Source organism: Pantherophis guttatus, chromosome 2 (assembly GCF_059756535.1).
Source record: "Pantherophis guttatus breed Tessera chromosome 2, ASM5975653v1, whole genome shotgun sequence".
Taxonomy (NCBI): Eukaryota; Metazoa; Chordata; class Lepidosauria; order Squamata; family Colubridae; genus Pantherophis; species Pantherophis guttatus.
Window position 1 is genome coordinate 233,095,260 of NC_142064.1, and position 25,485 is coordinate 233,120,744.

Here is a 25,485-nt window from a genome sequence, read left to right on the forward strand (position 1 = left end):
TTAGACGCAGTCATATCGTGCCTCACTTAATGACTGCATTGCTTAACCAGTCCCAACCGTGGTCGTAAGTAGAGGACTACCAGCATTATTCAATTTTTGTTTTTTGCTGCAAGTGACAGGGTTCAATTTCTTTATTACAATGTTTTTTTTTGTTTTTTTTTAATTTGATTTATATGCCGCCCTTCTCCGGAGACTCAGGGCGGCTTACAATGCGCTAAGCAATAGCCTTCATCCTTTTGTATATTTTATACCAAGTCAGCTTATTGCCCCCACAATTGGGTCCTCAATTTACCTACCTTAGAAAGGATGGAAGGCTGAGTCAACCTTGAGCCTGGCGAGATTCGAACCTGCAGTAATTGCAGGCAGCTGGTCTTAATAACAGGGTGCTTTAGACCACTGTACTACCAAGGCTCTTTTTACGGGATCAAAAGACAATACGCACTGTTTACATAATTGACAAATGGGCAGTCGTGCCTATCATAAGCACAGTGATGCTAAAAGGATGCGTTGCATATTATAATATCACATGAGCTCCTCCCTTTCATCTTCTCGGCCAGGGGGCAGATTTTGCATTGCAATGTTTTGACATGTGTTTTGCTATTTGCCCCCTCCATGGATGTTTGATACTGTGAGATCAGACTATCCAGAAAAGAGGCATTTGATAGAAATGGCAATCAGGAAAATTAGATTCTAAGAACAAATACTCTTTACTTGTTACAGCTTTCCCCCAAATATTCAAGCCACATTAACCTTTCACCGGGACAATAATAAATTGCCACCAGATTAATGTATAGCTTTTAGCTTTTATAAATCTCTCTCTGACTAATGTTGCCTCTTGACTATATCGGTCAAATAAGCAAACTAAACTACCTCCAGTAATCCAGCACAATAGTCAGAGTTTGCCCTGAGGTGGCTGCATAACCGATCAGCGATTTGGGGTCACACTGATATTTTTTTTAAGCGTCATCATTTGCATTTTGTAGTAGCAGTATATTTACCAAGCGATGCTTAAAAGGTGGAGAAAAGCAGAGCAGAGTTCCTCTGCCACAGTAATGTGACTGCAGTACTTGGTACTTGGTCACAGTAACATGGCCAAGAGGTCAGCAGAAGTCTGATGTGGAGAGAGTGATATGGAAACAATAAAAGAGAGGGCAAAAAGGCTACAGGCAAATTATTGCTGCCAAAGCAACTGAAGCATGCATGCCGTTTCCTTCCCAGCTTGCAGTCAACCTCATATGTACGATGCATGCCATTAAAAAAAAACACAAACAAAACAACACTCACACACCCCTATCAAAATGGAGACACTTCACGCCTTGAGCAATATTTTAGTTCTTTACCTAACTATAATAATGATTAGCATATGTTAAACATTTCTTTCTTGTACTTGCATAGGCAAACTGTGGTGTTTTTGTTTGGATTACTAGTTTAAGGAACACAAAAAACAGCTTTTGAGCTGTGCTTTATGGTATTATTTGCAGTAGTTTTGCAACAACAACAGCAGCAAACAAAATTCAAATACCTCTTACAATCAGGTCTGCAGCAGCTGATAGTTTGTCCACGCTTGTTTGCACCATGCAGACGTATTTTCCAGCATGATTCAGCTGGATGCTTCTGATCATCAAATCACCAGCTGAATCCTGCTGATAAAGTAGGGAAAAATGTTAAAACTACTTTATAAAGAGCTATAAGTAGCATTATCATATGATGGCCACTTGGCTAATGGATTACTTTTACATCAAGTGATGGAAATGTAAGGCATGGCTTATTTAAACTATCTGGAGGATGTGGTGGTCTACAAATCAAAATTAAATCAATTAAAATAAACAATGTAAAACGTGTGAACAGGAAAGTATGGCTCCTTGTAAAGGACAAGAGAATTTCAGGTCAGTCAAGCAGTTTACCATAAATTTGGTATGCAAAAAAGAGTTAATTTTTTTTTAATGTTCTACCTAAATGTCCAGTTTACAACCTTCATTGGTATTTGGACATCTGTTTTCTGCATATCTTCATCTATTAGGTCAACCCAAAGATGAGACATCTACAATAGTTTCCAGAGCCTTGTGGCACAGCCATGATTTAGAGGGACCACATATTTGTATAAGGTCACAAGGACTGCAAGGACTTGCATTACTTGGCATGGAACAATATAATTTTTTTTGAAGTGCAAAATATCTGTAACCAATTAGCAATTGTATGGATTTAATCATTGCTTCTGTGTGGTTGTGCAGCATCAGAAATATTTTGTGTACTTCTGCAAACATCTGAGTGAGTCCATGCAATAGTACCTGGAATTCCTTTTTATGTTTGAATTCAAAGAAAAGTTGACCATGGTTTCCAATCTGCAGAATCACATAGTTCTGTAGGGGAGATGGAAACTGTTGGAACTTTTAGCAGCTACTTGGTTTTTTTAATTGAGCCAGACAGTGGCAGATAACTGCAGCAAAGTATTAAAAAAATGCCTGACTTTGTAGACAACATTTATATATATATAAATGTTCAAAGGGTTCAAAAAAAATATAAGACTTATTTTCGGGGAAACATGATGTGTGTGTGTGTGTGTGTGTGTGTGTGTGTGTGTGTGTGTACCTGAACCCCTGCTGCTTGCCTTTGAGAGCCACACATCATGAGAGTCTCCTAAAACATCCCTGAGGGAGGGTACAGATGCTTCTGAATGTCAGCTGACATTTCCCAACTGTTCTGTTGTACTGCAAAGAAACTGCTATGATGCCTTTCAAACACACTCATTCTCTCTCTCTCTCTCTCCCCCCCCCCCCAATCATCTCCCATGGAATTCCATCCAGATCTTGCAAAACCTTAAGGTGCTTTGGAACACAGTTTGAAAACTCTGCTCTAAAGTCAAGGAGGGAGCAGGGAACATTCTGCAGAGTGGAACATTCCTGCATAGTGGCAACTAGCTTTAAGTATAGTTTTATGTTCTGACTTTCTGTTCTCTCGTTTTACACTTTGGTGGAGCTGTTTTATGGAATATAAATATTCCATAAAAAGAAATAGACAGTTTCTCTCTGAGATTTCAGTTGTCGTTTGCAGTAATTTTTTTTTTAAATAAAATGTCAATTAATTTTATTGACAATGTTGACAAATATTGAAGGACTAACTACCTATTTGATTCTTCCTGAATGCATAGTTTTACATTTACTACGTTTTGTTAATGAACTGTTATTTTTGGAAAGCAGAGTATTCCAAGAAATAAGTACTTGGATCATGTGATCAAGAAGCTAACTTGGTAACATAGAATTTAGATAAGTCAAATATTTTATTGCTGAAGTTATAAACTGCTATGATTTGATAACTTAACTGTGAATAGACTTAGGGTTAACAACTAAACAGACAGACAATCTATAAACATATCATCAAACTTTATTACTGAACACTCATGAAGTCTGCAACAATTACTACTAATAATATTTACCCCTCCAACTCTTTCAAAGTGATCTCCATCTCTTTCAAAGTCTATCAGACGTCCATTAAATGACCATGTAAAGACAATGTCTAGTGGATGATCATGAGATACTTGGCAAGGCAGAAGAATACTTTCACCAGCAGTGACATCCATGCTGGTAGGTGCCACCACAAATCGTGTTGGATCTATAAATAATTTCAAAGAATAAATGATCAGATTTTTAAAAGTATAGTTTAAAAGTCTTAAACTTTTAGAAGACTTAAAACTTTAAAATAATACTTGCATGATATTTGGTCAGCATAATTTTAAAAAGCCAGTTAAATGCAGTTGTCTTAACTAACATATATATTTTTATCACCTTAAACTTTAATAATGTGGACAATCATAGTGTTTTTAGTAATTGTAGCAGAGAAATGTAAGCATGTTTTTCCATGTTAGACAATAGATAGTAGATACCACTATCAAGTTGTTTTGCTCTGCTGTAGTGTTTTTGCCCATTTGCATGTGATTATTTAAAATAAAATTTAAAAAAACCTTGAAGAATTTCAGAAATGATTTCATTGTTGTATTTTCCATACAATGAGGTATACCTAGGTTAGGAATCTGGAGGACAAAAGTAACATTTTATTACTTCTGGTATTAGAATCATAATGATATCATGTTAAATAGCAAGAATGTAAAACTTCTGGTTCAGTAAGGAAGAGATGTGCTATGGCCTATTGGCCACTGGCCCCACCAGCAGCTGAATCAGAGGAGGAGGAGGCTTGGGAGTCAGGGTCAGCATCAGGGCAATCTGGGAGCTCTGAGGGGGAAGAGGGAATGGAGCTGGTAGAGAGAGAGAGACAGAGGCGGAGCCTGGGCTATCCGTTAGTCCTCAGATGGAGAGTCAATAGCCCACAGGTCTGATGTGGTTGATGAAGAAGAGAAGGAACAGCTGGGTCCAGTGCCTGATGCGCGGCTGCGCAGAAGGCAGAAAACAGGAGAGCAGTGGAAAGCCATGGGCCGATCCTGGGGAAGGAAGAACCACCGCTGCTAGTGAGGCCCCACCCTAACTCTGTGGATAAAAGACAGGTGGCGAAGATGAATAGGTGTGGCAGACAACTATTCATTTTCCGGCTGTTTGGACTTGTTAGCCTGCAAGAGAAACCTTTTGCCAAGACTGCTTGTACTCCTAATAAAGGAATCTTTTGAGTTCACGTTAGAGGGTTTGTCGTGTTTGAGGAGCTGGGTCAGAACAAGATGAAGTCTAGAAATGAGGTACTTAAATCATCTTTATTTCTAGCTGGATGTTGGAGAGAATTCAAGAAGCTTAAAGTGGCACTATGGAAAAGCTCCAAGAGTTTCCCTATTTATCATTAATTATTAGTGAATTAAATGAAATGTTGGGAGAAAGTGCTCCCTGGCTTGTTTTGCTATTAAATGACAGCTCTATGTTAAGCAGACTTCTTTTTAATTTTGGTCCAACATACCTGATTTCATAAGTCTGCAAATCTCTCCAACCCTGCCAGCAACAGCTGGAAAGCATGGTACACTTACAATGGAACATCTGGGTCCCCATCCACCTTTCTCAAATCGCACTTCTTTTGTACCTGAATTTCTTGTACCAATAACCCTTTAGAGGCTACTTCTTAAGCAGAACGACAAACCAATTTTAACCAATTTGATATGTTTTAATACTTATAAATGAGCAGTGAAAACAAGAAAGATGACAGTAAGAATTCTTGAATATCAACATCCTCATTCAAGTTTAGGAAAACGTAAGGACAAATGTACTGATGAATTCTAACTCTTTAAATATATAAAGATATAACTTGCAGCAAACATATTAAATGTAGAAATCTTCAATTTCACCTGTACCACAAAAAAAGTGACAGCTATATAACATGATTTAGTAATATACATTTAATAAAATATGGCAGAGTAAGAAACTTATTTAATGAATTGGGAAAACTCAAATGACTTAGTCTGAACACCCAAAAGAGAAGTAGCTGAGAATTCAATTCAGTTTAAAAGTTTTTTCACTACATGGCTGATCCAGATGTTGGTCAATTATTGTTACAGGGCAAATCTCAACTCTCATCCTTTCAAACATTTCTAACTTTTTCCTAGTTAATATGAGCCACTCTTGCTTAATTAAGGGAAATGTCAGTGTTATTCCATTTAGCACCCTTTTGGGACCCCAAGAATTCTGCCCATTCTAGTGGTTAGAATGGAGTATTGCAGGCTAACTTTATATAAGTGGTATGGTATATAAGTCTAAATGCTATTTGTTTCTCTTCCTCAGAATTAAAGAATTGTCTCAATGTTTTCATGGGAATGTGTGAATTATTCTAAACATTTGCATTTCTAATATATTAAAAGTTGAGAACTATCCTTAGGCTGACTATATTTTTGGGGACACAATACTGCATGTTTTTTATTTTTTTCGGAGGAAGGAAATACAATATCTTCTTCTGCTTTTACAGCTAATTCTGACATTCCTATATACATTTAAATTTTTAATTGTTTGTTTCTGCATTGCAAGCTTTTTTCCTAACGCCTTTATTGAGTTACACTCACTCTCAGTCTTATTATTTAAGCTTCAAGAATGTGTCTTAAAGACAATTTATTTATTTCCGTTGCTGATTGTAACAATTCTAACTCAGGTGTTCTATCCATGGTTTTCTGACAGTACAAGTATGTTCTTCCCTTTTCATTATTTGTTACATGCAAAATATTGAAACCATTCTGTCTTTGAAAAATTGGTGCTGCCTTGTTCTGATTGCATTTTTGTTTTGATTTATTCCCTAGAGCTTGCTGCCTAGATGATATAATTTTTCTCCCAATCCCAGAAATCTGTCTCTGTTTCAATCACATTTTCTCTCACAAAGCCTACATCAGTAAATGGTTAGTCTTGCCCAGCTATCACTTTGTCAAATTTTGATCTTTGCTAAAGCTTACATATGCATCTTCTCTTGTCTTCAACATTATATATTTCCACAATATATGTTTAAAAATGTACATACAATACCCATGTTTATCATAATATTGTCTGATTTTTTTCTTTTATTGAATGTTCAAATCCTTCAGATTTGATTAGAAAATGACTCACTAATTCAAATGAATTCCATTTATCCATAACTATGTTAGTCTTTGGTTCAGACTTTATTTAATAGTATGTCAGGTAGTATAAGTATGTCAGCAAGATATATTAAAAAGTATAAATTAAAGCTATCTACATTGTTCTGGGTGCATGTGAAAATAGATATCTAAAGGTAAGTGATAGTTATATGTTATGCTTCAATGAGCAGTGTTAATTGAATGATCAGGGATAAACTGTTCAATGTTCTGAATGAATGAAATCCAGAAGAAATAGATTGCATGAAAGGATGTGTGGAATTGATATTAGAAAGTAGAGGGCCATTTAGAAACATAAGAATGGTGATACTTTAGTGACTGGGTAGTTAGAAAAAAAATCTGTCTATTTTGAATATGTAGTTTAAATGTAAGTCTACGTAAGCACACATGTGGAAATATTGAGAGATTTAAGTAAATTAAGTACAAAAGTAAGTAAAAGACCCTAGGTTGGAAGTAGAATTAATCCAGGAATCCTCTATGGAAAAGTGTTAAAAATAGATTTGAACTCCCAACTGAATGGACAGAAAGTGTTATAAAGAAGAACTAGAAGAAGTGTGAAATGGAGTGTAAATAATTATGCAAGACAGTGTCAGAAGCATGTGGAGTTATGCTGATGCAAAATATACCTGTTTGGTGGAGTAAAGAAGTCAAGAAGCTTGAATGAGAAAAAAAACGCATACTGGAGAATGATAGCTGCAAAAACTGGAGATGAGAGAAAGATCCTGTATATTGTGTATGTGCAGGAGAAAAGATAGCTGGAAAAAATAAGTGTGAAGATTAAAAAGGGGAGAGGAAATACAGAGCTATTTTGGGGGGAATAAAATATTGCTTGGGAAATGGATGAAAAGTGCTAAACAAGCCAGCTTCAACAGAGTGAATGGAATTAAAAATAAAAGTGATGAACGATTTGGAATGAAACTGAAGTGAGGCCATGCTAGAAATAGTAATTTGATTTGAATGAGAATGATAGTGATATTTCAAAGAGTGGGATTGAAATGAATGCTATAAATGCAAGTAGCCAAGAAGAACCTGGAAAAAGAAAGTAAAAATGATGTGCAAGTGTAGATTTGAGCAAATATGCAACTGAAGGCTGATTGTGAATATAGCAATAGTCTATATGGAAGCAAGGCATGCATGAAAATAAAAATAAATGAGATACTTAGCAAGTGGTTCTGCATTGAACTTTAAGTAAGAAAATAATGATGATATTTCCTAAGTGGTTTAATGGCTTTCTGGTGATATGTACAAGGAACGCTTGTAGTGAGTAATCTGTAATCCATTGTGAGGAATGAATGTTTACTGAAATAGGGGAATAGCTTCTATTGTATATGTGCTTCTGCCCAATTTGTTACATGGAAATAAGAGCTGGATACGTCAAGAGAAATATAACAAGAAGTGGAATTTAATGATCCCAGGGTACTTAAGTGTATGTTGTAGAAGAAAGAAAGCGATGAACAAACGTGGAATACACAAAAATGAATTAACAGTGCAATAAAAATCCATCCAAAATATGCTGAGATGGCTTGGTCATATGGGACAATGAATGAAGGTCAAATTAATATAGGAGAATATTCCTAGCCCAGGGTTGAACTGTAAAGTTTTTGAGTCTTCTGCCTGCCTGTTCTACATAGCAGCTATTACAGTATGCTCGAAGAGTTCATCCATAAACACCTACTAGCAGCTAGAAGACGTGATGACAACTCCCTAATTTCACAACACATGAATAGACCTAACCATAGTTTCAAATGAGAAATTGTGAACATTGCAGACCAAGCTATATTGAAAAACACTAGAAAATTCCTGTAAATTTTGCACTTAGGTCAATGAGCCATCTACGGGTGCATAGAGGTAAACAACATTTACATACCATTCAAAAGAGAAAATAAAAAAAGGAAACAAAAAGACCAAGACATGTCCTCACCAATAATCAACACCCAGACAAATAATAAAACAGTAAACAATATCCTAACCACAGAACTATCAAAAAAGCAGCAAATAACAGCCCAATCAAGGAACTAACAAAGAAAAAACACACCCTACCAATTCTGACAGGGGAAGACACTGCAGGATCCAATCTGGGTCGGTCCCTGGGACCAGAAGTTTTCTTGTCTGAGCTTTTGAAGTCATGCTGGAGCCCATCCTCAGGGCACACAGCATTCTTTGTGTGCTCTGGGCTGTTTTGTGTGTGGTATTTATATGGTGGATATTGTGTATAGCTTTTTAGATGTAAATTAGAATGTTGATGGCTGGCTGCATCTAAAAAGCTACACACTTTTTAGAGTGTACATTTGTGAGTGTGTCTATGTGTCTATGTATTTATGTACATGTATGTATATATTAGTTTGCTATGTTTTGGCATATATGTAAATTTAGTCATCAGGAAAATATGTTAAGCACAATCTGTGCATCCCCTAAAATTATATCAATTTTGGTTGTAAAGGAAGAAAAAAATCAATAATATTTGCAAATATTGCCAATCTTCCCTTTTAAATATATATATATATATATATGAATGAGCCTTGAAACATCTCATCCAATTGACATCCATAAATGCCCATTATCTGGAAAAGCATCATTTTTTAAAACCAATAATGTTCTGTAAAAAAAATAATAAACCAGGGATATACTTTGATATATTGTATTCTGTGAGTGGTTGAAACAAATCTGATAAAAAATGACACCCAAATGCAACTCTGATGAAACTTTTTCTAGCTATATTCATCATGAGCTTAAGCCCTCTGCAAAGCAATTTACAAATCACCCCCAAGGAGAAAGCTTACTAATCTCTTTTCAAGGACTTCAAGAAGTGAAAAGTTCTATTTAAGGATGTTATTGAAGCAACAAGTGAAAAGTATAGTATAAAAAAACCATACACTCACTGCTGGCAGGTAGGGGTGTCTTCATATAATGAAACTGATTACCAGTCAAACATATCCAATCTGAATTGTCAAAAATGTTCCTTTAATTATAAAATCGGCTTTCATTAGACTCAACATGCTGTTATTTTCTACTTTCCAAAGGTGCTTAGAAATCAGTAAAAATTAAGCTTAATATGGGTAGGCATGTACATTTTTGGCTGAAGAAGGCTTGCTAATTTGTTAGGCATTCTGTATGGCATTAAGCATATTTCAAGACTTCAGAATCTACTTCTTAGTAGAATCTCATGATCTACCAATGCAAAATAGCTCAGGCAATTAAGACACAAACCTGGATGGAATTTCTGAGCACAGTTGTACTGAAAAAAATAATTTAAATGCCAAAATTACTCTCAAAATACAAAACCATTACTTCTCCTTCATATTGTCTTAGGTTTGGCAGTGTAATTTATTCTTGTTTCAGAAATTATTTTAGTTGCTGCTATTGCTGAATGAATGACAGTCAAGAGATTCTTGTTCCTCCCAACTCTATTCTATTAGATGTATAATCTGTTTTGTCCCCTCTCCTCCCCTTTTTCTGAGCATATCACAAATAATATTTAGGGAAAATTATGTTTTAAGTAAGCATGAATAACTGCAACCGTCCAGTATATAATGCAAACAGTAGTATTTCCTGTGACACTCTAAGGAAGTAAAATTGCACTTGGTTAACAAAACAAACAAATGGATCATTGAACAAATCATCCCAAAGTTATTACTTAAAGCACAAATGACCAGGCTGAAATGATCCTATTTCGAGACATATTTCATGAAGGCCTGGCTCTCTGGAGAAGGTTCTAATGCTGGGAAAGGGAGAAGGAAAGAGAAGAGAAGGATGACCAGCAGCAAGGTGGATGGGACTCAGTAACAGTTCCAATGAATGCACTGTGGAAGATTCGAAGGATTAAGTTAGGGATAGATTGACATGGAAAAAATCTATGTGATCACTAAGAGTTGACACTGCCTTGATAGTAGATAATCAAATCTACTTGACATATTTTTATGTGCATTTTTGATACAGATTCTCTTTTTTTTAATGGCATCTGAATCATGTGGTTAATTGACAGATTTATCAAGTCCTCCACATTGTTTTAATGGCATTTTGTTTTAATTAAATTATGATAGTGATTCTTGTTCGCCACCCAGAATCATCTGATAGATTGATGGCTATATAAAGTTGAATGAATGAATGAATGAATGAATGAATGAATGAAATGTATTTTATCTTGAATAAAAGTACATTCATAACCAAAATTATGGCTACCAAACTTCATCATCTATTGCCACAAACACTTTTATTATATCCTTCTTAAGGTGTGTGATGTTTATGGTGTGTAATAATATTTATATAATTTTTACTGGTAAATACTTGCTTTATATAGACATACCTAGTTTTACTCCACTTCGCTACAGTGCACTTCATAAATATTGTGGGTTTTTTTTCACAGAACCCTCCACCAGCAAAAAGATTACAAATTACTGAAGGCTCTGATGATGATTAGCATTTTTGAGCAGTAAAGCATTTCTTTAATTTAGATGTGTATATATTTAAGATATGATGCTATTACCCAATGAATGAACAACAGCACAATGCAAACATAACCTTTATATACACTGGGAAACCCAAACATTCATATGACTCACTTTATTGTGATATATTGGCTTTATTGTAGTGGTCTGGAACCAAGCCCACAATATCTCTGAAGCATGTCAATATAGAATAAAGTACCTCCTTTGTAGGGTAAGCCAGACTCAAGCTGATTTGTAAGAGGTCCTGACAATTTCCATTTTGCAAAAGCAATCTGAGGCATTTTTAACTGTAGGAGTCACTGCAAGATCAGAGGATAGGGATTTCTGTTTCTATCAGCAATTTTTTGTACTGCAGCTGTAGTTCTTTTCCCGAACAAGAAACAAAATGATTTTTGCTATTTGGGTATGTAACAGCACATGAACTGAGTATCTGCTGATAGCATTGAAGCCTGAAATCCTTCAAGCAGGCATTACACATTACTTCTTGGCAAAAGACATTACTTCCTTGCTATTATAAATAGGCATATAGACATGACAAAGGAAACAGCAGCACTGAAGATGGCCTTAATACATTCTGCATTCTGGAGAAAGGATGTGGATTCTTTCATCTTTTTCTCAATTTATCTTCATATCATTAATCCAAGGGTTGGGATGATGTTTAGTCCTAGAATGCTTCACCATCCTATTCTTCATCTTATGTCTTCAGGAAACTTCAGAGCTATGCCTATCTAGCAAAGGAAGACATGCAGACAATCTGATTGGTGAAATCTTATTCTCCATTTTATTCAGCTTTCTACCAAGTCTAGTGTGAAGATGCAGCATTTTAAAGACATTTTAAGGCAAAATGTTTTGGCAAAGAGGCTGATTGCTGGGCCAGCTGGACTGCTTCTCCCTTGTTGTCAGTGATAGCAAGTTTAAGAAAATGTTTGCATTCTTCTCTGATTACAGGTAGTCCTCAATTTACGACCACAATTGAGCCCCAAATTTCTGTTGCTAAGCAAGACAGTTCAGTGAATTTTGCCGGTTTTACAACCTTTCTTGCCAGTTGTTAAGTGAATGACTGTAATTGTTAGGTTGGTAACACAGTTGTTAAGTGAATTTGACTTCCTCATTGACTTTGCTTGTCAGAAGGTCACAAACGGTGATCATTTGACTTCGGGACACTGCAAACCTTCATCAATGTGAACCAGTTGCCAGGCATCTGAATTTTGATTATGTGACCATGGGGATGCTGCAACAGTCGTAAGCATGAAAAATGGTCATACGTTACTTTTTTCAGTGCGGTTGTAACATTGAACGGTTGCTAAATGAACTGTTGTAAGTCAAGGACTAACAGTAACTCTGTGGAATAAATCCAGAAGAAAATGAATAGGTAGCAAATGAGGAGACAGAACCCCATTTAAATGTATTTTAGATGTATTCCAGAAGATGACCTCACCTCAACCCTAAAAAACACAACAGAGCAACCTTTGGACTTGGTATTGTGTTTTATCATTGCATGTACCAGTTTTCATCTCTCAGACACCACTGAATTATGACTATACACCTCACGGTATTATGATTATGTTACAGTGCTCTCAGATATGCTGAACAAGAACAGATACCTCCTATTTTTATACGAGGCCAATTTTCAAGTAATTTTATAAGGGGCTAGTTTGTTAGTAGTTTTCCTTTCCTATACAGGAAACATATGGGACGCAATGGCTCGGTGGCTAAGACGCTGAGCTCGATTGAAAGGTTGGCAGTTCAGCGGTTCAAATCCCTAGTGCCGTGTAACAGCGTGAGCTCCCGTTACTTGTCCCAGCTTCTGTCAACCTAGCAGTTCGAAAGCACGTAAAAAGTGCAAGTAGAAAAATAGGGACCACCTTTGGTGGGAAGGTAACAGTGTTCCGTGTACCTTTGGCATTTAGTCATGCCAGCTTCATGACCACAGAGACGTCTTCGGACAGTGCTGGCTCTTCGACTTTGAAATGGAGATGAGCACCACCCTCTAGAGTTGGAAATGACTAGCACATATGTGCGAGGGAAACCTTTACCTTTACCTTATACAGGAAATATACTTAGCACAACTAAGCAAATTACACAACATTTTGTAAATATATTTATAGATTACTCAATTAGGTTTGCTTAGTTTTGTCAAACTTTAGTTTTCCAAAGTGCAAAGAGTTTGTTCTCTTTGCCACAATGTTGTCACAAAGCTGTAAGAAATGTTTTAAAATTTACAAGCCATTCAGCTGCACATGTCTTTGAGTAACAAATTAACCCATTTGAAAACAAAACCATCCTGATTTTTATTGATTGTGTGTCCATTAGGATCCATTGTTTTCAACATGCAGCTCAGCACTGTTTTATTTGCTTGTAGATTAAACAATGTCATGTTGTGTCATGTTAATCTAGAATACATGATACAATGGGACACTATCTGCTGTAGCCTGAAATGAAGCAACATAAAATAAATTACAGCCTGACAGTCAAAAGGCAGATGGCATTTCTTCCCCAATCCAACTTTAAAAATGCAATTTTAAAAGTGAACGAATGAAAAGCACGTACTAGATATATCTAGGAGGAAAGAAGATATAAAAGACCTGTAACAAAGTTGCTGTCAAATTTTAGAGCATGATAAACAGTGAATTAATTTTTTTTTTGGTTATAGTCAACATTCTTTCTGATTTATTGTCCATTTAGTAAGAGTCAAGAAAATCAGGAATGCAGAATGAAGAGATTGGACAGCTATTTGTCTGAAATGGTACAGGGCAGTGATGGCTAACCTTTTTGCCATCGTGTGCCAAAAGCGGGGGAAGTGTGGGGGTGGGTCACGGGCACACGTGCCCACACCCATAATTCAATGCTGCCCCACACCCTGCCCCCCCTGTGCATGTGCATGTGGCTCCCCTGCGCTCCTCCCGCTTTTGGCACGCGACAGCAAAAAGGTTACCGGTGGGCCCAGTAGGCTTGTTTTTTTGCCCTTCCCAGGCTCCAGAGGCTTTCTTGGAGCCTGGGAAGGCCCTCTAGAGGCCCTTGGGCGGCCGGAAACGGCCCGTTTCCCAACTTCCGGTGGGCTCAGAAGGCCCAAAAATCAGCTGGCCGGCGTACGCTTGCACGCTGGAGCTGAGCTAGGGCAAAGCTCGCATGCCCACAGATATGGCTCCGCATGCCACCTGTGGCACATGTGCCATAGGTTCCCCATCATGGATATAGGGTCCCCTGGTTGAGCAGGGGTTCGTTGAGAAGACCTTCAAGGCCCCTTCCAACTCTGTTATTCTATATGCTATGATGGGAAAACATTCATCTAATTTGCAAATGACACCAAGCTGGCAGGAATAGCCAACACAGTTCTAAGCTGCATAAACAGAGGGATAGAATCAAGATTGTGTGAAGTGTTAATACCACTTTATAATGCCTTGGTAAGACCACACTTGGCCTTACCAAGGCATTCGGTTTTGGTTGCCATGATGTAAAAAAGATGTTAAGACTCTAAAAAGAGTGCAGAGAAGAGCAACAAAGATGATTAGGGGACTCGAGGCTAAAACATATGAAGAATGGTTGCAGGAACTTGGTATGTCTAGTTTAATGAAGAGAAGGACTAGGAGAGACATGATAGCAGTGTTCCAATATTTGAGGGGCTGCCACAAAGAAGAGGGAATCAAGCTATTCTCCAAAGCAACTGAGAGTAGGACAAGAAGCAATGGGTAGAAACTAATCAAGGAGAGAAGCAACTTAGAACTAAGGAGAAATTTCCTGATAGAACAATTAATCAGTAGAACAACTTGCCTCCAGAGGTTTTGAATGCTCCAAAAACTGGAAGTTTTTAAGAAGATGTTGGATAACCATTTGTCTGAAGTGGTGTAGGGTTTCCTACCTAAGCAGGGGGTTGGACTAGAAGACTTCCAAGGTACCTTCCAACTCTGTTATTCTATTCCTAAATATATTTTATTATTTATCTTATTGCTACTTTTGTTCTGCCACAGTTTGAACAGCTGATCTTTGGACTGTGCTTCAATATTCCTCAGCTTCAAACTTGAACCTCTCTCCTCTAAATCACATTTTTTTTTCAATCATGGTACAAATATTACTGGTGGGATGCAGTAGAAGTCTTAGCGAAATACAAGATCATCACCGAAGAATGAGCCCTCCCAGTCATTCAAGTCTTGGAAGGTTAATTAGATTGATTTGACTTGAAGCTTTGGAACATCTAGATCTTCTGTGTCCATGTTTAAGCAGCTCAAGTACTGTTTGTAAGCAGCTGAGAAAATCAGGAAAACTTTGCCTCCATTGTTTTCCCTGTTGCTTTTTTCGCTTCTCACCACTTGTCACATAACAGGGAAAAGGAAAAGGAGAAGAAACACTTTCCTTACTTCATATTTTTGTCCCAAGATCTTTCTATCGGTCTACAATAGAAAGTGTCCTCACATACTGTAAAACAGTATGGTATGGGGGTCTAACAGCTGCGGATAGGAAGGCACTACAGAGAGTGATCAATTCGGCACCATTGGTTGCCCTCTAACATCACTGGATGACATCACCAGGTCTTGCTGTTTCAGCAGAGTAAGGAAGATACTTAGGGATGATTCACACTCTAGCCAGTCTCTTTTCGCTTCTACCATCGGGCAGAAGACATCGAGGCATAGCCAGCCAGACAAACAGGTTTAAAAACAGCTTCTACCTATGGGCTGTCAAGACTCCTAAACACAATCACAATCACTCCATGCACATATGGAAATGTATGACTAGTCTTTCTTTCCCAATTACTTGTATAGGGATTATTTTACTTGTATAGGGATTATTCTCTATACTATTTATGTTGTTTTGTATTTTCTGTTATGGATTGCAGCAGGGAGGCTAAACCAATTTGTTGTATATATTATGTACAATGACAATAAAGGCTATACTATACTATAAGATTTCCCCGGGGGAAGAAATGGCAAACTGAATTTCCAGGGAAGAAAATGGCAAACTGAAGATGGCTTTGCTCTCAGCGAAGACCATGGAAGAATGAAGACCTGGCAAGTGGGACCAGCTCTTTGGGATTCTTCTTCAGACAAGGAAGACTTGGGATTGCTCACAGGTGCTTCCAACAGTTGTTCCTAATGACAGCAAGATAGCAGTTACTGGTAGGTTACAATTCTGGGAAATGAGGAATGCAATTTTTACCCAAACCATTGTTGGAGCCTTTCAAAAGAACTTTGGGTTTTCAACCTTCCTTTTTTCAATTTTAGGAATTGCTTGTTAACTGCTTTTAAGACATTAAGAACCTTCAGAAACTCAAATTTTATAGGACAAGGTGAATTTCTTTCAATCTTTAGCAAAGAACTTTTAAACACAAGTTTAAGTACTTTTAATTTTTTTCTTTTTTAATAAACTGCAAAAGAATAACTAGAAAGTTGTTTTTGAAAAGTTACAAGTGGACTAAATATTTGAAATAAGATTTTGAAATTACTTATAAAAAATCCTTCCCGTGGGAAAATGATGTTACTTTTAAATGTTTAAAAGTGATAGGATGGGACTTTGAAAGTTGGACACTGGGAGGGAACCAAAAGGAACCAAAGATTATAATGAAAGGAGACGAGCATTTAAATATGACTTACTAATACAGAATTGGACATATTGAAGGATATTGTGAACACTGGACTCAGAAGTTAATTTTAAGTGTCTGTCATTATAGATAGACTGAAAGATGTTATAAAAGAAGAACAAGCTTTACCAGACAAAACTAAGACTGATCTCAAAGTGAATTTAAAAATGACAGGTTATAAGAATGATATGGAAAAATAAACTACACTGGCTATACAAATGAAAACTGGAAATATCTTCATAATTAATGTGGACTGACCTAGATAACTTTCCTATATTGGATTTACAAAAGAGACTTGTTAAAGTTTTGATGATAAATTACTAGAATTGTTTACACTTGTGATGAAGGAGAAGCAAATAGAGCAAAATTAACATCAAATCCAACGTTTGAATCTAGAAGAGAAGAGACAGGGCAGTGTTTATGCAAAGACAGAAGAAACTCATTCATGTAGTGATATGTATAATAACTACTATTAAAATGGCTATGATAACAATTTGGATGAGAAATTGGACAAGCATTAGAATGCTGAAGATTACAAGGATACATTTCTGAGTCTGAACAGAGAATCCTTCATGTTATTGAAAAACAGGATTATGGTTTATTAAAGCTTTATGTTTTTGTCCAGCTATGCTGCTATACTTAACACTAATTTAAAACTAATTTAAAAGCTAGATAAAAATAGTTGACTTGGAAACAGTTGGGAATAACTCAGCAAATTAGTTGGTAACAATGTAATTTTGTACATGTCAAATAAGAAAATAACTAATGATGCTTATCGTAATACATAATTGTGTATATGACTGATGCCTTGATAAATTAAATTGTTAAGAAAAGTAGTAAAGAGAAATGAGAAGAATTCTCTGTAGCATACAATTAGTCAGATACTATATATAGATATATCACAGATGCCTTGAATTGTCATATCTGCATATTTTTAAATTATGTGCTAGCTAGTATTCATCTATATGATGAAATACAACATTCCAGATATTAAAATTTATAGAATTATCTGTGTATGTGAAGATATTAACAGATTAACAGAGTTGGAAGGGACTTTATAGGTCATCTAGTCCAACCCCCTCTTCAAGCAGGAGGCCCTACACCATTCCTGACAAATGGAAGTCATATCTTTTCTTGAAATTCTCAAGTGATGAAGCTCCCACAACTTCCGAAGGCAAGCTTTTCCATTGGTTGATTGTTCTCACTGTCAGAAACTTCGTCCTCATTTCTAGGTTGAATCTCTCCTTGGTCAGTTTTCATCTATTATTCCTTGTCTGGCCTTCAGGTGCTTTGGAAAACAGCTTGACCCCCTCCTCTCTGTGGCAGCCCCTCAAGTATTGGCAGATGGCTATCGTGTCTCCCCTGGTCCTTCTCTTCACTAGTCTAATCATCTTATCAGTTAAAGAATTCCAGTTGTTGAGGTCCAGGTAGACAGCCTATTCTGCCATTGTCCCTCACCCTCTGGAACACGGGTGTCAAACTCGATTATATACCATGATGTTTTTTTGCCTTTGTGGCGTGGTCTGTGCATGATGCATCCATCCCATGGGCCGCCAGTTTGACACCCCGTTCTGAAATATTCTTCCCCCAGAGATGAGGCAGACCGTGGCTTGCCTGACCTTTTGGAAGACTTGGCTCTTCCTACTTACATGGGTCACATTGGCATGCAATCCTGGAGATAATTAAGATCTTCCCCATGCCTTTCTAATGTTTAACATATTTTATCTCCATTTTTACGGGCTCCCATTTTACTGACATATTTTATTTTTACATGTTTTTCATGCTTTTAGCAGTAAACCACCCAGAGTTACTCTGAGTATGAGATGGATGATATCTAATTTGATAAATAAAAAATAAATTTAAAGAAAAATTCTATACAATAGCATCAAGAACAATTTACCAGACTCTTTTGGAGATGTGCTATTTTTTTTAACTACTTTAAAACATTGCATGCATACATTTTAGCCACACACACACTATATACTTAACATGATATTTAAATTATTTTTGGCACTTTTTCCAGCCTCAAACTACAAAACTGAAAATAGACAAAGTGAATAAATATTTTAAATATAAGGATTTATTATCAGGATGGACTAGAGCATCTTTGTTACTTACAGAGAAGAGTAAGAAATCGCTTATCTTCATTTCCACTATATAAAAAGTTCTGTAACTCAACATGACACTGTATTTAGAAATGCAGAATGGAAATGTGGGGGTGGGGGGTGGGACACAAATGTAGTGTGCTAATAGCATGTGATGATTGATCCTAATGTAATGTAATAGCATATGACAATTGATTCTAATTTATCAAAGGCCATAGATGGTTTCTTTTGTATCTGATTAACCTTCTCTGTAAGATGACCATCATTTCTGTAATGACAACAGATTTGTTCCATTCTTCAAGAGATGGATATTGTCTGGGTGTAATCAATAGCTTGCAAAGAATGATACTTTGAATCATCTGGCTACTCTTTTTATCTGTCAGACACTTCTGCTTTTTTAAGCATGCCAGTTTAATTTAAAGTATCCTGAAATGACGTGTGCTCTGTTTTGTTGCTAAATACATTGTGACACAGAACGGTAAAACTGCATTTTTGTAGAAAAATCAGATAGTGCAGCTGCTATAAGAGGCCAAATAAAAGTTTTGTCAAATGACAGCTTTTATTGCCACTTCCAGAGCCTATTTGATATTAATCTTTTTGTCACATTAGTGTGGGGGAAAACCTTGATTTAATAAAACTGCAATCTATTCTATGAAGTGGTGATTAAAACAAGACATTACGTTGCTGCTGTTTATGTGAAAAAACAAACATTTTTCCTTCTCTGTAAAGCTGATGAAATTTTATTTGTTTAGCCTTCATGGAACTTCCTCTGAGCAGCTTCTGATACTATTTCATTTCCAAATGTCTTTTTCAGTTGAAATTAACTTTCATTTCATGCCTGAGAAAGGACACATACTTTAACTGGCAGGATTGGTGTAAGCCTCTGCTTTTTGTTGGTGCTGGCTTCTTGGTGGAATACCTGGCATCACGGACTATCTGTTTTAAAGATTTGCACTTCAATTTTCCATTTTCCTCTGATACACTTTTTAATAACTGAACTTCAACAAACAGAGACATGGAAAGCCTTTTGATGTATAATTTTTAGCAAGCTAGAACCAAAGGTGGTTTGGCATTGATTTATTCAATGGAGGAAGATTCTACCACATCACATACTGAAGCCTTGTACATACATTTAGGTGATTCTGTAGTAATACTGTAGATAAACAATTTTGTAGTAATATTGTAGAGAAGGCAGTAAAACTTGTGGCCTATGGGTAATGTGGCCCCACAAGATTGTAGATTTTTAATATTAACATTTAGTATTATGTAGCAATATTTATATACTTTTATATACAATATTTATATACTATATATTTTATATGCAGGCCAAGACAATTCCTCTTCACTCAAGTGCAGCCCAGGCAAGCCAAAAGACTGGACACCCGTACTGTAGAGAAATAACAGGAATATCTTATTTTTTAATAAAATTCCTCCATGTCATGTCATGTCCTTGTTTGTCTAGATAGCTACCCTGATCTTGATCAGAATTTCCAGATGGGGTAGTTATACATACCCAGTCCTTATTTCAAACTGACAATTTACTATTTTCATCAAATGTTTACCCCCTCTTGTTTAAAGTGTATGACAGATCATCTGCCTAAATCAGAATAATCAAGTTTTCCAATTTCTTTGAATGTGAACATTGCTGCTGAAACCTGACTATAAAAATATTTTGTTTATTTTCTGTTATACCATGTTTTCCCGAAAATAAGACCCTGTCTTATTTTTTTTTTTGAACCCCGAAAGAAGTGCTTGGCCTTATTTTTGGGGATGTCTTATTATTTTGGGGCGCATGGAGCAAGACGGGGCTCCTCTTGCTATCTTACCTGATTTCCAGCTCTGTCTCCCTAACCCTAACCAGAGGAAATGGTGGGGACCGGTTGTACATGCGGTTAAATATTTTTGAGGAGGGCTTATTTTCAGGGGGGGAGCCTATTTTAGCACATGCACTCAAAAGCCCGATTGGGCTTATTATCAGGGGATGTTTTATTTTAGGGGAAACAGGGTAGTTTTAGTCAGTAAATATATGTTTACAATTTATACAAGCACTCTGACTACTGTTTGTCTCTAAATTCTGCATAGTGTTTATACGTATTTCTTCTTTCAGATCTCTGTGGAAGAATTCTGTTTTAATATCACAATATTTAAGTAGTGTTTTTTTATTTCTTTTCGCTGTAGTACTCAAGAGTGTTGCTGTTTTAATACGCCTAGCTACTGGTGCATATCCCAAAGGTGCCTTTTCAAGAGGCAACTGGACTTTCTTTGTTTTTCCTTGAAGACTTTTCACTTCTCAACCAAGAAGCTTTTTCAGTTTTGAGTGAATGATGGAGAATGGAAGGATTTACATTTTTGGTCATTAGCACTCTCTCTTGAGAGTTGTTGAAGTCACTTGGAGGTTTATCTGTGCTCAGGGTCATCTGCATAGTACAAATGGGTGTGGAACCTTATTGGAACTGCTGAAAGGGTTTTAAACTTAAAATTAAAAGAAACTTTTAAAGTTTCTTTGAGTTTTACTTAAAAAACACAATTTGATCAGAATGAGGGGACATGAATATTTAACTGCATTTGAATGACAACTTTGAGTACATGGTGTTTTGGCTTGGTTAATTATAGGGCTATCTTCTCCAGTTTCATGAATGAAATAGTTTTGGACATTTGAGACAAGTATGTGTAGATACATTTTTTTGACATAATGATTTGATGATTGAAGGCAAATATATGTGTCCTAGAATAATGTTATAGGATCCAATCTGATCACTAGAACCAGAGGTTTAGTCTTGCAAGCTTTCAGACTCATGCTGGAACTTCAGGGAATTACAATCTATATATTTTTGTAAAGATTCTTTCTTGCATAATATGCATGTCAAAAACATCTTTAAAAGGCTCCATGAACACCAGCTTTTTTCTAATTCAACTATTCAGGGTATAGGACAGTGATGGCTAACCTTTTTGCCATCATGTGCCAGGAAGGGGCGGGGGGCGGGGAAGGTTCATGCATGCGCGTGCCCACACCCATAATTCTATGTGCCCCGCGCATGCGCACGCGACCCCCTCCCCCCAGTCCTGGCATGCGATAGCCCAGTAGGCCCGTTTTTCTTTCTCACCTGGCTCCAGATCCTGTCTATGCATCTGGGGAGTTGGAAAACAGGCTGTTTAGGGCCTCCGAGGGGGTGGGGAAGGCTGTTTTTGCCCTCCCCAGATGCATAGAGAGGATCTGGAGGATCTGGAATGAGAAAGAAAAATGGGCCTTCCACACCTCTCCCCCAGGCCCTCCGGAAGCAGGAAACAGCCTGTTTCCCTACTTCTGGTGGACCCAGAAGGCCCGAAAATCAGTTGGCCGGTGCGCACATGTGCGCCGGAGCTGAGCTGGCGTGCCAGGCAACATGGCACCGCGTGCCACCTGTGGCACCCGTGCCATAGGTTCGCCATAACGGGTATAGGATCTACAGTATACCAAAGACATACATGGATTTGGTAATGTGAAAAATATGCAATGTTTTCTGATCTTTACTGATTTTTGTTAGCAATTCATAACTAATTTTCAGACTGCATAAAGCCACTGTTTCAACTTCTAAAAAAGAATGTAAGCTCATATGGGCTGCTCAAGAGCAAAAAGCATTCAAGAATTCAAGACAGCATTCAAGAAAGAGCTGTTCAGTTCACAGACACTGTTCAGCTAATTCATAGTATAGACTGATGCCTCAGATGTGGCAGCAGGAGCAGTTCTCCTCTGTGGAGAGAAAGAAAGGTGGTTGGATTTACTGCTCTGTGCCTTTTATTCAAAGTTGCTTCTCCTTGAAGAAAGATTTTCAAGTCATGACTCATGGCAACTACCTGGATGAGTCCCAGGGGTTTCCTTGGCAAGAGTTTTCAGAAGTGGATTTTCATTACCTGCTTCCTAGGCTTGAGAGAGAATGACTGCCTAAAGTCACCCAGCTGAGTTTGTGTCAAAGGTGGTGTAGGAAGTTAACACCCATCCCACTCCTAGAAGAATGAAATATTCTAAGAAATATTAAAAAGGCAGAATATTATACCTCCCTGGATGAGAAATAGAGAAACATGTTTTTTAGGCAGGAAGCAGACTCAGTCTTAATAGCTCCACAGCAGATGTCTGTACTTAAGAGATAAAGAGATAGCTAGGTCTATTCATAAGCAAATGCCATCACCCAAGATCCAACGAAGATAAGATTAGCCCCCTACTAGTGGTGGGTTCCTCCCGGTTCTGCCGAGCCGGTAGCAGTGATAATATGATGTCACCGAACCGGTTCTGTCCCCCCGCCCTCTGCCCCCACCCCCCCATGTTATTCTTACCTTTTATTTGGCCCCACCCCCAATCTATTGCTGCCTCCTGAGTCCCAGCTGATCGGCTAGAAGGAAATAAACTGTTTAAACTCTTGCTGTGGGGATTCAAAGGGCCACTCTACAGCTGATCAGTGGTAAAAGGCAGTTTGGTGGTAGACCGGTGCCTCCAAAAATAAATGAGTAGACCGGTGTCTGCAAAAATATATGGGTAGACCAGTGCCTCCAAAAACAAATGAGTAGACTGGTACAGCTCTGCAAGCAGTTAAAAGCCTGGTAGACCAGTATCTCTGCTAAATCCTAAAGAATTGTCACATGACCATCAAGCCATGCCCACAAAATAAGCCATGCCCACAGAACCCGTAGTAAAAATTTTTAGAACCCACCCCTGCCCCTTACCCATCTAGCAATAGAACTCACCACATGGTACTTGGGGAGATTGCATCACCCAGCAAGACTCAACAAGCCTGGGACTCAAAAGACAACCTACAAAGTTACCCTTTCATGGCCCCATGGGAATCTGACAATCAATCAGAATAGAAGCTCAAATTCAAAGCCCAACAGAGGGTATAAATCTCTCTCTCACACACACATACACACCCATGTGCTTTTTTGCCCAGGACCTCAAAACCATGTGGTCCTGTCCACCATTAAACCATTTTTTCAAGCTGTCTCCATGTTTCCAGTATCTTTCTTCCCACTTGGAACTGAACCCAGATGGACATTTCTTCCAACAGTGGGAATATAATTCATAATCTTCGGTTTCCAGCCTAATGTCTTAACTATTACACCAAAATGGTTCCTTATTGCTTAAATGGATCTTTCTAATTGAATGCTACTGTTTTACGATCCATTATTTAATGCTAACAAAGACGTTTCCTTTTAAGATCAGAAGGAAATGAGTTCTATTGTACCTTTATTTAAATACAAAAATGCTGGAGACAGAAAACTACTGTATAGGGAGGAGCGTAGTTAATCACTTAGTGATTAACAGAATGGGCAAATTCTCAGAAGCCTAGAGGACAGGCAATGCCACAAAAATAAATAAGGAATTCCTGGAAAATTACTCAATGTAAATATAACATATTTGTTAGTACCTGGATAGGAATACAATAATTAAAAAAGCCATCAAGGAGTTGTCACAGACAAAAAAGTCATAGCAGATCTCCTTTTCTCTCTGAATTACAACTTTACAAGACTGGGAGAAGGCCATGAACAGAGAGGACTGGACAATACTGTCTATGGAGAATGATTAAATGTATCCCATATATTCAGTATGCAGAACAGAAGATTGAGGAGTGTATGATAGCAGTCTTCAGATATCTAAATGGTTGCCATACAGAGGAGTAAGTGGACTTTCTTTTTTTGTTACTCTCAATCACAGGATCAGTTTGCTTCATGAAATTATATCTTCCCATTCACAAGAGCTCCTTAAATAGAAACTAGATAACCGCCTATCTGTAATGCTTCAGAAGAGCCTGCACTGAGCTGAGGATGGGGGTGATGTTGAACTATATGATCTCAGTGGCATCTTCCTACTCTATGAATCTATAATTACAGAAACAGCCCTATCCAAATGGTAAGAAGAGGGGAAATTAAACTCTAAGGCACAGCTAAATATGTTCCAAAAGGGGAAATTGCTTGTTGTATTTTTATATGATTCACTTTTGATCTATGCAATCCGTCTATTAGGAGTCGTAAATCTTCTATTATCTCTATCAGATTAGATCATTAATGAAGCAGAAAGTCAGGAGAATGCTACCTACCGCAGAGGAGGTTATTCAATGCATCACTACCTTCATTACTATTCTGGGACTGACTTCTTCCAATGAAAAAGCACAAAGTCAGAACAATGTCTCCCACCTAAGTACAAGGGATATGTATCTGAGGATTTTTTAATATTCATTAAAATAATGAATAAGCCTATCTGTTCTGAAAAGACCAACACTTCTGTGTGTAGCATCTGTGATTCGGGGCCTCTAGAGTACTAGCGTGCTTAGATAATATCAAAGGTTTTGTTCACCAATGCATTTCTGAAGGCTGCATTTTTTCTTCACGTACTAAACCTGGTAAATCTGAGCCATCTACCATTTTTATACTGTATATTTGGTCTCCTTAAGAAGGAAGGTTTTGTTATTTGCTAGTTATATCACTGAAATTAAAAATACTGCAAAACTCACCACTAGACTAACTACAGTCTTTTTACTGACTAAACGCCTAGCTAGATTCACATGTCACTATCATGTAAAACTTATTACTTAGTATTGTCTTCAAGTACCACCAAACCTAAAGTCCTAAAATACATATTCTGATTTGTATCCTTTTTTTAAACAGAAACTCAAGACCGAGTTTATCTTTGAGACCGCCTTCTACCGCCTAGCTCCCAACGACCGGTAAGATCCCACAGAGTTGGTCTCCTCCGGGTCCCGTCAGCCAAACAATGCCGGCTGGCGGGCCCGTGGGGGAGGGCCTTCTCTGTGGCTGCCCCAGCTCTCTGGAACCAGTTACCTCCTGAGGTCCGGA

At 37.5% G+C, this 25,485-nt stretch overlaps 1 protein-coding gene across 4 annotated transcripts in view; it reads right to left on the reverse strand.

Moving 5' to 3' along the window:
- The window catches only part of LOC117656314 (contactin-4), a 556,506-nt gene that overhangs the window by 29,091 nt on the left and 501,930 nt on the right, over nucleotides 1-25,485 (reverse strand). For 3 of the 4 annotated variants that reach the window (XM_087887914.1, XM_087887913.1, XM_087887912.1), the window contains 2 exons: nucleotides 3,434-3,609; nucleotides 1,523-1,643 (listed from right to left, as the gene is read on the reverse strand). In XM_087887914.1, the coding sequence (XP_087744040.1) occupies nucleotides 1,523-1,643; nucleotides 3,434-3,609 (297 nt within the window). The remainder of the gene's footprint in view (nucleotides 1-1,522; nucleotides 1,644-3,433; nucleotides 3,610-25,485) is intronic. The other variant, XM_087887915.1, reaches the window with a different exon arrangement.